This window comes from Parasteatoda tepidariorum, chromosome 1, assembly GCF_982258835.1.
Source record: "Parasteatoda tepidariorum strain Cologne lab strain chromosome 1, Ptep-v5.0, whole genome shotgun sequence".
Lineage (NCBI taxonomy): Eukaryota > Metazoa > Arthropoda > Arachnida > Araneae > Theridiidae > Parasteatoda > Parasteatoda tepidariorum.
Window position 1 is genome coordinate 97,066,827 of NC_141755.1, and position 12,897 is coordinate 97,079,723.

General features: G+C 28.6%; 1 protein-coding gene across 1 annotated transcript in view; it reads right to left on the reverse strand.

Annotated features, from left to right (window-relative positions):
* LOC107441857 (acyloxyacyl hydrolase) overlaps positions 1-6,485 on the reverse strand; it is a 32,733-nt gene extending 26,248 nt beyond the window's left edge. Inside the window, exons 1-2 of the mRNA XM_087169328.1 lie at positions 6,176-6,485; positions 1,036-1,192 (exon numbers count right to left, since the gene is read on the reverse strand). Of these exons, the coding sequence (XP_087025454.1) occupies positions 1,036-1,192; positions 6,176-6,296 (278 nt within the window). The 5' untranslated portion in view covers positions 6,297-6,485. The remainder of the gene's footprint in view (positions 1-1,035; positions 1,193-6,175) is intronic.
* Positions 6,486-12,897: the final 6,412 nt, after the last annotated feature.

Sequence of the window (12,897 nt, forward strand, 5' to 3'; positions counted from 1 at the left end):
AAATATATTTAATATGAATTTAATATTATATGAATTAAATATTATGAATAATATTTATGAATTAACATTTATTATATTACACTGGCACTAATTTAAAATATATTTTCCAGAAATCAATTATAATAAAAAAAAAAATTATCCAGCAATTTTTCGTTTTGCGGACCATTTGGCGCCCCTTTGTGAGTAGCGCCCGGGGCATGATGCCCCCCCTTGCCCACCCCTCGCTACGCCACTGGATTTTTTATACTTAAAAAAATTTATTTAAAAGGAATCCTGAAAAAATAGAGTTCATATCGTGAACATAATGTGATGTTCAATCAGGAGTCATGATGTTCAATCATCGTGCTCATGGCATTGTATCTCCTCGATACTTTCGTTAATTATTAAACTATAATTAACTCTTATTAATACAAATTATTTTTTAGTATTTTTTCATATTTTTTTTGCAAATAAAATGAAATCTTCTTAATTATCAATAATCATTCATACATATGATGTAAGAAAAAAGCATATATGAATTAATAAAATTAATATATTTTAATGAATTCGAGATAAATTGGCAAAGTAAAGTTGATACAAGTGAACAAAATTTAATCATAATTTAATCATAATATTTATTTGACTATGCTGTTTTCTAAGTTCAAGCCATTTTGAGAAAAAAGTTTGATAAAATTCTCTCCAAATTTAAAACACACCGTCAGATGGGGACAGACTAATTTTGAATTAATTATAATTAATTTTACACAACGTGTCATTGTTTCGCCATTTTTCATATTTTTTCTTCTTTAAACGCACCTACAAATAATATCTTGAAATGCAAAATAAGAAAAATATAAAAATAATGATAAATAAAAAATTTGATAAACAAATAAATAAATAAGTAAATAAAAAAAATTAATAAATAAATAAATAGGAATAAAAAATCAATAAAATAAATTAATAACATCAAAAAAAGAGATTTCACTTCAGATTACACTATTTTCTTTTGAATAGTTACTTTGAATGGTCGAATTTTAATTATCTATGCATACTTACTTTTCAATTATTGCAGGACCCCACAGATGCACCAAAATATCACATAAGATTGTGTATTCTCCTGGCAAAAACGTGCACAATTCCGAAACCATATCAGTAACTGTCTTATTATTTACCTCCGCAACTTGCTCAATCAATCCAACCAGCACAGTACATGCTGAAAACAAAATCAATTTATAATAAAAGCATGCTACATTACTTTATGAACTACATTTCAATACATTATTTTGTGAACCAATTTCAATTTTCGCGCTTCAATTTTTAATTAGATTTACTTACATTTAAATGAACCAGCACATTTTTATATATTCCTATGCAATTTTAATTCCGATGATGCGCCCTAACTCCGCTAAAAGTTTGTGGCAACATTTACGCGACCCCCTGTTATCTATATAAAGTTTAGGCAAATTTCTCCTAATACTCGATCCAGGAGTTCCCTTGTCTTCTGGATTGTGTTCAAAATTACAAGGCTACGGAGTTGAACATTAGTAGTCGTAAACCCATAAAATTGGATCAGCTGTTTAACGATAGTTATAAAATAAAAACAGAAGGGCGGGTTGTTAAAAGACGCTGGATTGGAAAATCATTGCAGGGAGTAAAATTTGTATCAACCAACCACCACTGGGATTCGAACTTGGGTCACTTCATTGACAGGTGAACACTCTATCCCCCCTGAGCCACCGTGGCTCAGGGGGCAGGGGGATAAAACGATGCATGAATCCCGAATGAAAAATGATTGCATAATATATTATTCTTATATAATATTATTCTTGGATAGTGAGTTGAAACCGCAGCAACCTATTTCATTCGGTTATGAGTTGATATAATTTGGTTCTAAATAGGAAGTAGAGAAATTTTATTTCCGAAATGCTCAAAAAATTAATGGTTTGCGTTGTAATTTTCTCAGGTAACTGATTTTTTTTTAATTTTAAATTCTAAAAAAAGATTCCTGGATGAGAATACGGTTTTCATATTTTAAAATTAAAATAATAATAATTCGCTGTCTATAAAAAAAATACGCATTTACAAATCTGCGAACAAAGAGCATTTATTTAAAGTAACATTTCCTCAGTAAACATTTTCTCTGTTAGTAAACAATCTGTCTGACAGAGAATAATGCTCATTCGAAGAGAGATAATAATTTTTAAGTACAAAATTACACGTTTAACCGCAACAGCAAATATTGAATTTCGCACGCTTTTCCATCTCCGTCACAATAAAATGATAAATATATAACTGATAAGTACATAAAGTTATCGAAAAATTTGTATCAAAATTACACTTTTCATTCATCATTTATGAACCTATCTTTTTTCCCGCGAAATCTAAAAGGGTTTGTATCTAATCAAAATGATAAATCTTATCATTGGATTCATCAGGTACGATGGAACTCACAGTGCTAAAAAATAAATAAATTAAATGATGGTGTGTGTGTGTTATTTGCACCTTTATTAGATTATATATGATGTTTACTAAATAAATGAAACACCAGACGCGGGTATTATGTCATCATTATTCAAGGTTATTATTTCATTAAGTTAATTAAAAAAAGGTTACTACTGTATTTCCAAGCATTATTGTTTCGTAAATAATAATTTATAATTAAAAGCAGTGATAAAAATAAAGCAACAGATATTGAATAAAGTACTTTTTTGTTCTTCAATTTTCTACAAAGAAATCCTATAATGGGGATATTCTAAATGAAAGTTTGTAACACCAGCAAATATTTCCTTAATTGTATAAAGAAAAAAATTCTACATTCTCAGTTTCACCCGCTGGTTCGAGCTTAGAGGGTCGCAAACTGAGCGAACTTTTTTTTGCTCAGGAATAAATTAAAGGGGTCAAAAATGTTTTGCCCCCATTTATAGAATTATCTTACCCTTAAAAAATTTCACGCTAAAAACAAATTTTATTCATTTCCTTCTCATTATTTATCTTAAAAATAATATTGCCTACATCATCTAAAGTTTGAGGTCGTGAAAACCACAATTTGAACATAACTGGTTTAATAGTTTCTGAGAAATTAACGCGTAAAATGGACGGATTTTTAAGCTTTCCTTGTTTAAAAAAATAATTCTTGATTTCGATTAAACTTGCTATTTCGCTTTCTGTATTGAAAACTGCGTTATCTAATTTTTCATTTTATATCTTACGTTTCATGATTTTATTAATTTAAATTCAAAATGGCTAAAAAAAATTTTTTTTTGTGAAATTATTTTCAAGCATAAAATAAAATTTTTAGGTAAAAATAAAAGTAAAGTGAAAGTAAAATTCCTAATAAAAATATAATTTTTACGCTAAAATTAATGATCACTCTCCTAATTATAGACTATAAGAATTATAATTTCCAAGTGGCTATTATCACAACTCTTCATATTTTAAGGATCCAAAACTCTGTCAAGAACAAGATATATTTATTGAAAGAAAGTTTTTTTTTTATATATTTTACTTCGTAGCATAAATTATTGTTTAAACTAACTAGAATTTTTGAGGTTATCCTTTTGTACCATTCAGAATGCATCTTAATTTTTTCAGAATAATTTCGATTCAGATAATTTCGATCAATAAATCAAAAATTATGCAGAATAAATAATTAAAAAAAAAACAGCAGGGAAACGGCTTTTTTTTATTTCACTACTGAAATATTTGTCTACACTAATTAATTCCTATTTTTTAGGTCATCCCCTTGAACCTTTACTAATGTATTATAGAACATGAAATTTCGATTCTTAGATGAAAAGTTATTCAGAGTAAAACTAATCATATTCGCTCGTTTTTACTTTGGACTTTGCTTTTTCCTTCGTGTAATATATGATATGATATGATAGGCTAATGTTGTTGAAATAACAAAATTTTAATTTGTTCGAAAAAAAAAATTATGAAGTAATTAGAATTTATTTTCAAAACTTCATACTGATACACAAATTTTTTGTAAAATTGTGATAGATACAATTCTTATTTCATTTGTTTAATTTTAAAGAATCATCATCTTTCCTTAGGCTACGACACATGTAAAACAATAAACATTAGGGCACAAAAAACAACTAGTTTTTATGATTTAACATTATTTCAAAATGAAATCTATTGTCATATAGGTTTGAATCACTACAATTTTTAAAAAGTGATTACTTAAAATTTTAAATAAAATATTCTACGGATTGAGTGGCTATTTGATCATTATGATGCATCTGAATATATCTTAAAAACATCTTATGCAAACGTAGTTATTTATGGTTTTTTGTTGTAAATCAATATTATTATACTGTTTTGAAATGCAACATTTCTTGAAAAAAAAATGAATCAGTGATTTTTCATAACAATATGAGCCTTATAATAAACCCTTTTAAATTATAACGATAAAATTCTGTTATCACTAAATTGTTGTAATTATTCATTGAACGGGTGATTTAATTTTATTTTATTTGTTATTATTATTTTTGCAGCATGCGCACTTTAGTTTTATTGAAATCGACAGAGAAAATGATTTTCAAAAACAAATAAAACAATATATTGAAACATCTTTAAGTTGAAATTTTTAAATATTTAAAATCTACTTGTTTGAAAATACAGATTACGTTATTTTATTGTATAAAAATATAAATGAATACTTTTAAAAATAGTACATCATTTTTTTTAAATTTAAAATAAACGAAAATTTTGCATTTTATACATTCTAATAAATAATATCAAATAAAATTAACTTGATAATGAAAAGTTAAATAGAGTTCATTAAAAATTCCCGACGGTTTAATTTCCACAGCAAAGCAATTTAGTACATTGTTATATTAATTAGATCCTATTCTATTTTACAGTACAAAATTTGCGCGAATGCATTTTTTAAAAGAATTAAAATTTCATTTTTAATTGATCGAGATCTATGCGTTTTATAAATCTTAAAAATAACTTTTAAATAAGATTTACCTATTAGCGAAAAGTAAATATGTTACTTTTTTCTAATAGGTTTTGTATAATATTATTTCATTAAACAAAATTAACATGTTTTTTTTTTCCTTCTTTTTAAATTTAAACTGAAGGAAAACTGAAAACGTTTTACACGTTCTGAAAACTACTTTAACCCTTTGACTCAAAATTTTTATTAAACATATTTTTCATACTTTTTTTTCATTATTTTGTATTTATTTAGGTATAAATAAGTGAAACAATATTATATTTAGCCTTTTAATGATTTATGGTTATGAAATACCGGTGTATTTTTCTGCCTTAAACGTCTGCCTTAATAACTATCTTCCCAACACGGCTCACTTCCAAACAATAATTTTTCAAATTTGCTCTTATTTGCATTCATTTAGATTTAAGATAAACAATCATCAATGAAATTTCTTTAATTTACAAAATCAATTATTGATACATTTCCGAATAAGAATGAAAAAAAATTTAAACTACTTTTTTGGATTTTATATTTTAGTACATATATAATTCCGATAATCTAACAGATTTTAGTAACTATTAGACTGGTTTTTATAATTTATATGTATATATATATTTTTTTTTCTACCACCCTCTTTACTTAGCTATAGAAAATAAATTTTTTGGATTGCAAATACCCCTCATATTTTGATAGTCAGAAATCCGAATCCATAAGAAATTAAGAGGTCTATTCTATATTATATCTGCTATATTTAAAAAATGTCATTTATATTTAATATCGCATTAATTAATTATTTCTGTGTTAAAAGTAAAATCTTCCGAATTCGGCTCACTACAAAACGCTAATTTTTCAAATTTGAGCTTTTTGGCAGTTATTTAAAACTAAGAGAAACAGTTATTCATAATTAAAAATTCTTTAATTAACAAAATTGATAATTTATTTTGATAAAATTTTAAATATGAATGAAAAAAAAATTCCAAACTACTTTTTTTTAATTTTATATTTTAGTACGAATATAATTCTGATGATGTAACAAATTTTTTTTTAGTAACTATTAGACTGTTTTTTATAACTAAGAAATACCATATTATGTTCTTGTTTGTAATTAGAATGTCAGAAAAAATATATAAAAGAGACACCGGCATCCCATCTGCAATAAAGGGTTAAATTAACATTTATTTATTAGAGAAAAATAAATAAAGTACTTTAATTAAATTAAATTGTTTAGTTAATTAAATTGTTTTCACATACCTGCACATGCTTTACCACCATTAACATCAATGACATCATTAGGATCACTTGCATGGGCAAACGATTTCAAAGAAACTAACACAAAAAAGGGGAAAACGAAACCTAAAATTTTGAATTTCATTTTTAAATTTTTTTTTTAACAGTAATGCTCGAAACATAACAAGTGCTCAGTTTATACTAGCATTTATACTTTTTGCAAACGATACAAATGAACTTCGAACCTATGACATGATACATGATGTCAGCCTTGCAGATATTTTGGATGAGGGGCTCAAATAATGCTGAGTTTGAGTCAGATCGGCTTTTTTTTCGAAATCATCATATTTTATTTTAAATGTATTTCACTTGTTTCAAGATTGCGTTAAAGATAAGGCTTCTTATCATTTTTGAAATATTGATCGAATTATTTTCCTTTCTCCTTCCATATGATGGCATCAGTATTCTACCATAATAAATATATTGATAAGGCTTGTTATATTAGTTATGCGTAATTTAATTTCGGAGAATATTTGCTTTGCATAACACACGCGTATTTGTTTGTAAACAAATTTTTGAAACGTATTTAATCATTTTTTATTTTGTCGTTTTAAGGTTAAGCGACTTATCAATGCATAGAACGTAATAAAAATTATTAAATTGCAATGATTAAAAAAAGTTTTCATAATCGAGAAGTAATCATTTTAAACGCAATGTTTTTTTTTTCTAATCATTAAAAAATTTCCCTAAATTTAAAGTTTTAGTCTAATCGTACTGTAAATGTCGAAAAAGTTCACCACTTCATACAATGTTTTTTTTTTTTTTTAAATAAAAGTTGTAATTTCCATAATAAATTTTGGATTATTGCCTTAATAAAAAATAAACAAATACTAGCCAATTATTTCTTATTTTAACTTGGGAGATATGTTGATTAAGGATATTTCTGTTAAAAGGTTGTAATTCATTTATTTATTCAAAATTCAAATCATAAGTGCTCTAGGAAGAATAGCTATTAATATGCAAACTTTTTTTAGCTAACACGTGAAGACACATTTTAAAATTTAAAAATGCTATCATAGAGGCAGTTCATAAAAAATAGAAAATAAGGACCTCCTAGTATATCTTTTGTTATAAATTAGAAAACAATGTACCATTAAACAAATTAGGACACAATACACCACTAGGAAATGTACCAAGTTCTTGCGAAAGAAGTGGACAGAAATCGAGTAGAATTTTTAGTGATTTTCATGACGGACTCACGCAGACATATAGAAATCAGCATTTTAAAAATATGGCCTGTGTTATACCGTTTTAATACGTCAGATACAACTAAATTGCTATGTCTCATGTAAATTTCTAAGTGTTCTTATTTAACTGCAATTGAATCAGATGTTTATAGCAAATAATTTTAATTTATCTAGCTGTGAAAACTGTGATATAGGTAATATATAATACAGCTTATATAATATGCAGTTTCAGAATAACTTTTGCTAAAGTTTAATAAAAAAACAAACAGTTTAATGTTGTCTCGTGATTTTTTTCACTGTTGCCATAATTATTGTGTTAAATTATTTCTGTCCAGTCGTCGCAAAAATGGGTCCCATGACTTCATGAATGGTCTATTTTCAAATAAAATAACCATTTTAAAAATTTTTTATTATATGTGCTGTTTTCTAAATAAATAAAGCTTTGACAAGTTAGGGATGTTTTATTGATTTCTCCCCCTGTTACTAGCATTATTGTTTTAATGTTCATTTGATTTTTTAAGGGTAAGATCAAATTATGCTTCTGAGTTTTGTAGAAACAATTCTTTTCAATTCAACCAGTCCAAATAAATTGGCTCGTAGTTTCTTTTTTTACCATTCTGTTACATTTTCACACTGTTACCATGCTCATGGGTATGATAGTTAATTAGTAAATATATATAGATAGTTAAGATAATTGTGTAAATAATCTATAGATTAATTTAAGTTAAGTATTAGCGTTATTTATTTATGTGTTATAATTGTAATACTGCTAATCTTTCTGATTAAATTTAAATTATAAGAAGAAATACATTTTGTTTTCATGTTTTCTTTTAAAGCTTGATGTGTTAGATAAAAATATGAGGATGATTTCTTTCAATTTATCGACTTATAATTAGCATCTTAATTACCCATTAAATTTATTAAAAGAAATAAAGGTAGGTAACAATATTTGCAGGACTGAAATTGAGCAATTTGCAATACAAGGGCATTTAAAATGTAGCTCTACAAACAAACTTCTTTCCACTCTACCACTTATTAACCTACATTTCACTACATAATTAACAAAATGATTAATAATATAATTTGCTAAAAAATTAACAAAAAGCATTTTTAAGACATACAGTGGAAATTTGACATTTTAATATAAATTTGAATTATAAAATAGCATATTTAATCGTTTGCACTGAAACTTTTCAGAATTGTTCTTTGGTTCATTTAGAAGCGTGTAAACAACTTCTAAGCACTTTTGCGCTCAATACCAACACCTAGGTTTATCCAACCTAAGTGTTGGTAACTCCTAACCATAACCTAGGAGCAGGACAGTCTTAATAGCATGCAGGGCCCCCGGGCAAAGAAATGTTTTGGGCCCTTATGTCATACTGCTTAAAATCGAACTAAAAAACTTCACATACATAAAATAAAGCATTTTTAACATATGCAATAATTTGAACAAATTTAAATACATTTTGATTTATATTTGTTTTCAGTAGACCCAAAAAAACTGAATTCACATAAAACTTTCATTGGAACTAGAAAAATAGATTTTGGTTGCCTTTTTAAGTTTCCCTGGTGATAAACTATTCAAATTATTGTTGTTTGCAAGATAATCAATCACTATTTGTAGAAAGAAAAACAAAATACACACTTTATACAATATAACATATTTATTTTAAAAAATATATAAGGTAATTTTGTTTAGTCTTAGTTTTTTTTAAATACAATTTATAAAAAGTAAGATTCTCAAGGGCCCCCTGAGTGCCTGGGGGACACTCCGGGACTGCCCGGGTGTGCCCATGCATAAAGACGGTACTGCCTAGGAGGAGGTGTTAACTCCTCCACCAACCATAACCTAGGCTGCATTATTGAAAGACCTTCGGGAAGACAGTGTAACTAGCTGCGGAACTTCTTTTTCTTTCTTTCTTGGACATATCTTTAATTCCAATTTATTATTTGATGTAGTTGGTCACTTTACTAGTTTTTTGTTCGTTTTGAAATTATCAATTTTTACTTATAAAGAGGTGCAAAATGTCGATTTCATAGGTAAGTGCTTACATCCTTAGCTTTGTACAAGATTTCATTACTTTTAGGTTTTTGTTGTCCTTTTTTTATTTCAAATAAAAACAGTACTCCTGTTTTTCTGATCCATGGTTCAAAATTAATCTATTTGAGGTTAAAAAGTGCCAAGTTTGTAAAAGAGAGAACCAAATGCTCAGGACAATACTGCTAAACATAGCAGGATCATTGAGGAACACAAAATAATTTGAAATTTGTATGTATATCGGTTAGTTACGGCTTAATTACCAGGCGCTTAGTATGACCCAAAGCGAAAATCATGACGTTTTTTTAGAACTGTATAACAGAGTGCTTTTAAAAAGGGTAAACAACAAAATAAAAAAGATATAATTTTCTATTGTTCGAAGAATAACGAAGGTAAAATTTATTGCAGAGGAATAATATAATCTGTTTTCAACTTTTGAATTATGTATAGAACAGAAAATTTTAAGTCTCAGCATAATTTTATAAATGAAACACTAATCAACTCATAATAGTTTGAGATCAATATATAAATTTTTTTTATCGTACTGTAAGCTATTTCCGAGAGAAAAGTTTTGAGAAATCTGGCAGGGTGCACAGCCAAATCTTTTAACAAAAAATAAGCACCTTTTAAATATTTTTAAGTATTACAGTTGAACCTGTTTATCTCGAACCTGCTTATCTCGAAAACCTGTATTTCTCGAAATTTCTTAGTTTCCCGACATTAATGATTTAATTTTAATGTATTTTTCCAAGTTTATCTCGAAAAAATTTCTTTCAAAACCTGTGTTTCTCGAATTTTGAAAAAGAATGTACATCATCGTAACCGATGCCTGGACAGCAGAACTTGTTCAAACAAGCTACATTAGAAGAACCGAAAAATTCCCTAGCCCCATGGGAAGTAAGAATGAGCAGATTGGGGGGTCGTTTCTTGGAATTTCCGGTTACTATCGTCACACTCTCCAACCAATTGAGTGTATTCGGACAATGAAAAGTTGATTGTTGAGGGGGGCGTCACCACTAGGCATCAGTTTCCACACATGGATAAGAACAACACAAAGAGAATTTCATTTTATCAGTAGAATTTTTTTAGGAGGTCGTTGGTTTGAGCGTCTCAGTCTTTTTTAAAACATTGTTCAATTGAATTTTGATTAAGTATGGCAGGGGTTAAACGTAAATTGAATGTTCTCTCCATTGAAGAAAAAATGAAAATTTTAACATTCTTGGACGGAAATCCATTAATGAAAAAAAACGAAGTTGCGGTGAAGTTCGGTTTACCAGCAAGCACTCTTTCTACAATTATTAAGAATCGAGAAGCTGTGGAGCAAAAATTTCATAGCAGCAACAAGAATGCGAAAAAAAGCCGAAAATGCACTTTTCCGGACGTGGATGAATGTGTTTTAAAATGGTTTACACAATGCAGGAGCAGCGGTATTCCTATCAGTGGACAAATAATGCAACAAAAAGCTGAGGATTTTGCTAAAGAGCTTGGCCATGAAGATAATTTTAAAGGCAGTAACGGATGGCTAGAAAGTTTTAAAAATAGGCACGGTATTATTTTTCGAAAACTTTGTGGTGAAAGTGCCTCTGTTCCGGAAAGTGTATGCGAAGATTGGATTAAAAACATTCCTGATTTAGTGAAAGGCTATGAGCCAAAAAATATTTTCAATGCTGACGAGACAGGACTGTTTTATCAATGTTTGCCAGACAAAACTGCTATGTTTAAAGATGAAGCATGCAGGGGAGGAAAACAAAGTAAAGCTCGTTTGACATTGCTCTTAGCTGCAAATGAAGCAGGCACAGAGAAACTTCCTCCTCTCATGATCGGACGCTCAGAAAAGCCTAGATGCTTTTCTAAAGTAAAATCCTTCCCTTTTCCATACAAAGCAAATAAAAAATCTTGGATGACGAGTGAAATCTTTGGAAATTGGTTAAAGTCCTTAGACAAATCCATGCGGTTAAAAAAAAGAAAAATTATTCTTTTTATAGACAACTGTAGTGCTCATAACAATCTGCCTGAACTGAAAAATGTTTGTGTTAAGTATTTTCCCGCAAACACCACCTCAAAGCTTCAACCTATGGATCAGGGAGTAATCAGAAGTTTTAAAGTTAACTACAGAAAACAGTTGATCCGCAAACTCGTAGATGCAATTGATGAAGGAAGTACCCTTCCCAAGATAAATGTACTGGATTCTATCAGAATGACAGACCACGCATGGAGAAATGTAACACAGAAGACCATTCAAAATGGTTTTAAAAAAGCTGGGTTTAAGAATGAGCGTGAAGAAGAGATGGGGATTATTGAAGAAGAGACTGAAATTTCCGAAAAGGAAGCTGAGGAAACTTATATCCCTGATGAAGAAATGATCGAAATAAATTCACAAGATTGGAATGCAATAAAATCTGGATTAAAAGTGAACATTTCCTTTGAAGAATTTTTGCAAGTAGATGACTCCTTGGCCACATGTGGAACTTTGACAGATTCGGAAATTGTCGATAATGTCAGATGCATTTCCGAAGACGAAAATGAAGTAGACGAAGAGCATATAGAAACACCGAAAGTGACAGTAAAGGAAGCTGAAAAAGCTGTGGAACGTTTAACAAACTTTCTTGAATGTCAAGAAAACGTTGGACACGAGGGGTTCGCTGCTCTCTCCAACATTCGAAAAATTATCGAATCAAAGAAAATCCGACGTCAGAAATCATTAAAAGACTACCTATGAGGTGCGTATGACCGTTAAAAACTTTTATTAGATGTAATAAATATGTAATCATAATTAAATTCTTTACAACATAAATGATTTAAAGTTTCTTTTAATTAAACATTGCTGCTCGAATTTCATTTTTTAAACTTACCTGTATATCTCGAAACCTCTCTATCTCAAATTTTTTTCCCTTTCCCGCGAGATTCGAGATAGGCAGGTTCGACTGTATTATATTTTTAAGTATTCACTCAACTATTTTTAAGCATTATATACATTAACAAAATGCAAAATAATTTTTAAAGACTTTACATAATCATGATAAAATAACCAGTTTCTGACAAAGAAGTCTTTTCTTGATTATATTAGCCATTATAAAAAGATGAAGAGGTTTTTCGGTTCAATATCAGACGGTGGATAATGAAGCCTGAAATGGAGAATCATCTTGCAAAATGCCGCAGAGTTGCCCATGAGAGTGCAATAATCACACCGAATCCAGCTCAGTAGACGTACATGCAGACTCCCATGTATTTAATCAAACATGCAACATGATTTGTGCTATCATACGTTACGCCAAAATGGATTGGGGTTGAATGAATTGTGAAAACGTTGAATAGAACAATGTGAAAACCAAGCTTTTGCATAATATGCAGCAAAAATCGACATGGTGAAGAAAAAAAAATTGAAAAGGAAAAATTAAGCACTTTTTAAAAACACCTCATGAAAAAGCACCTTTAAGGGCTTTCAAAAAACGAAAATAAGC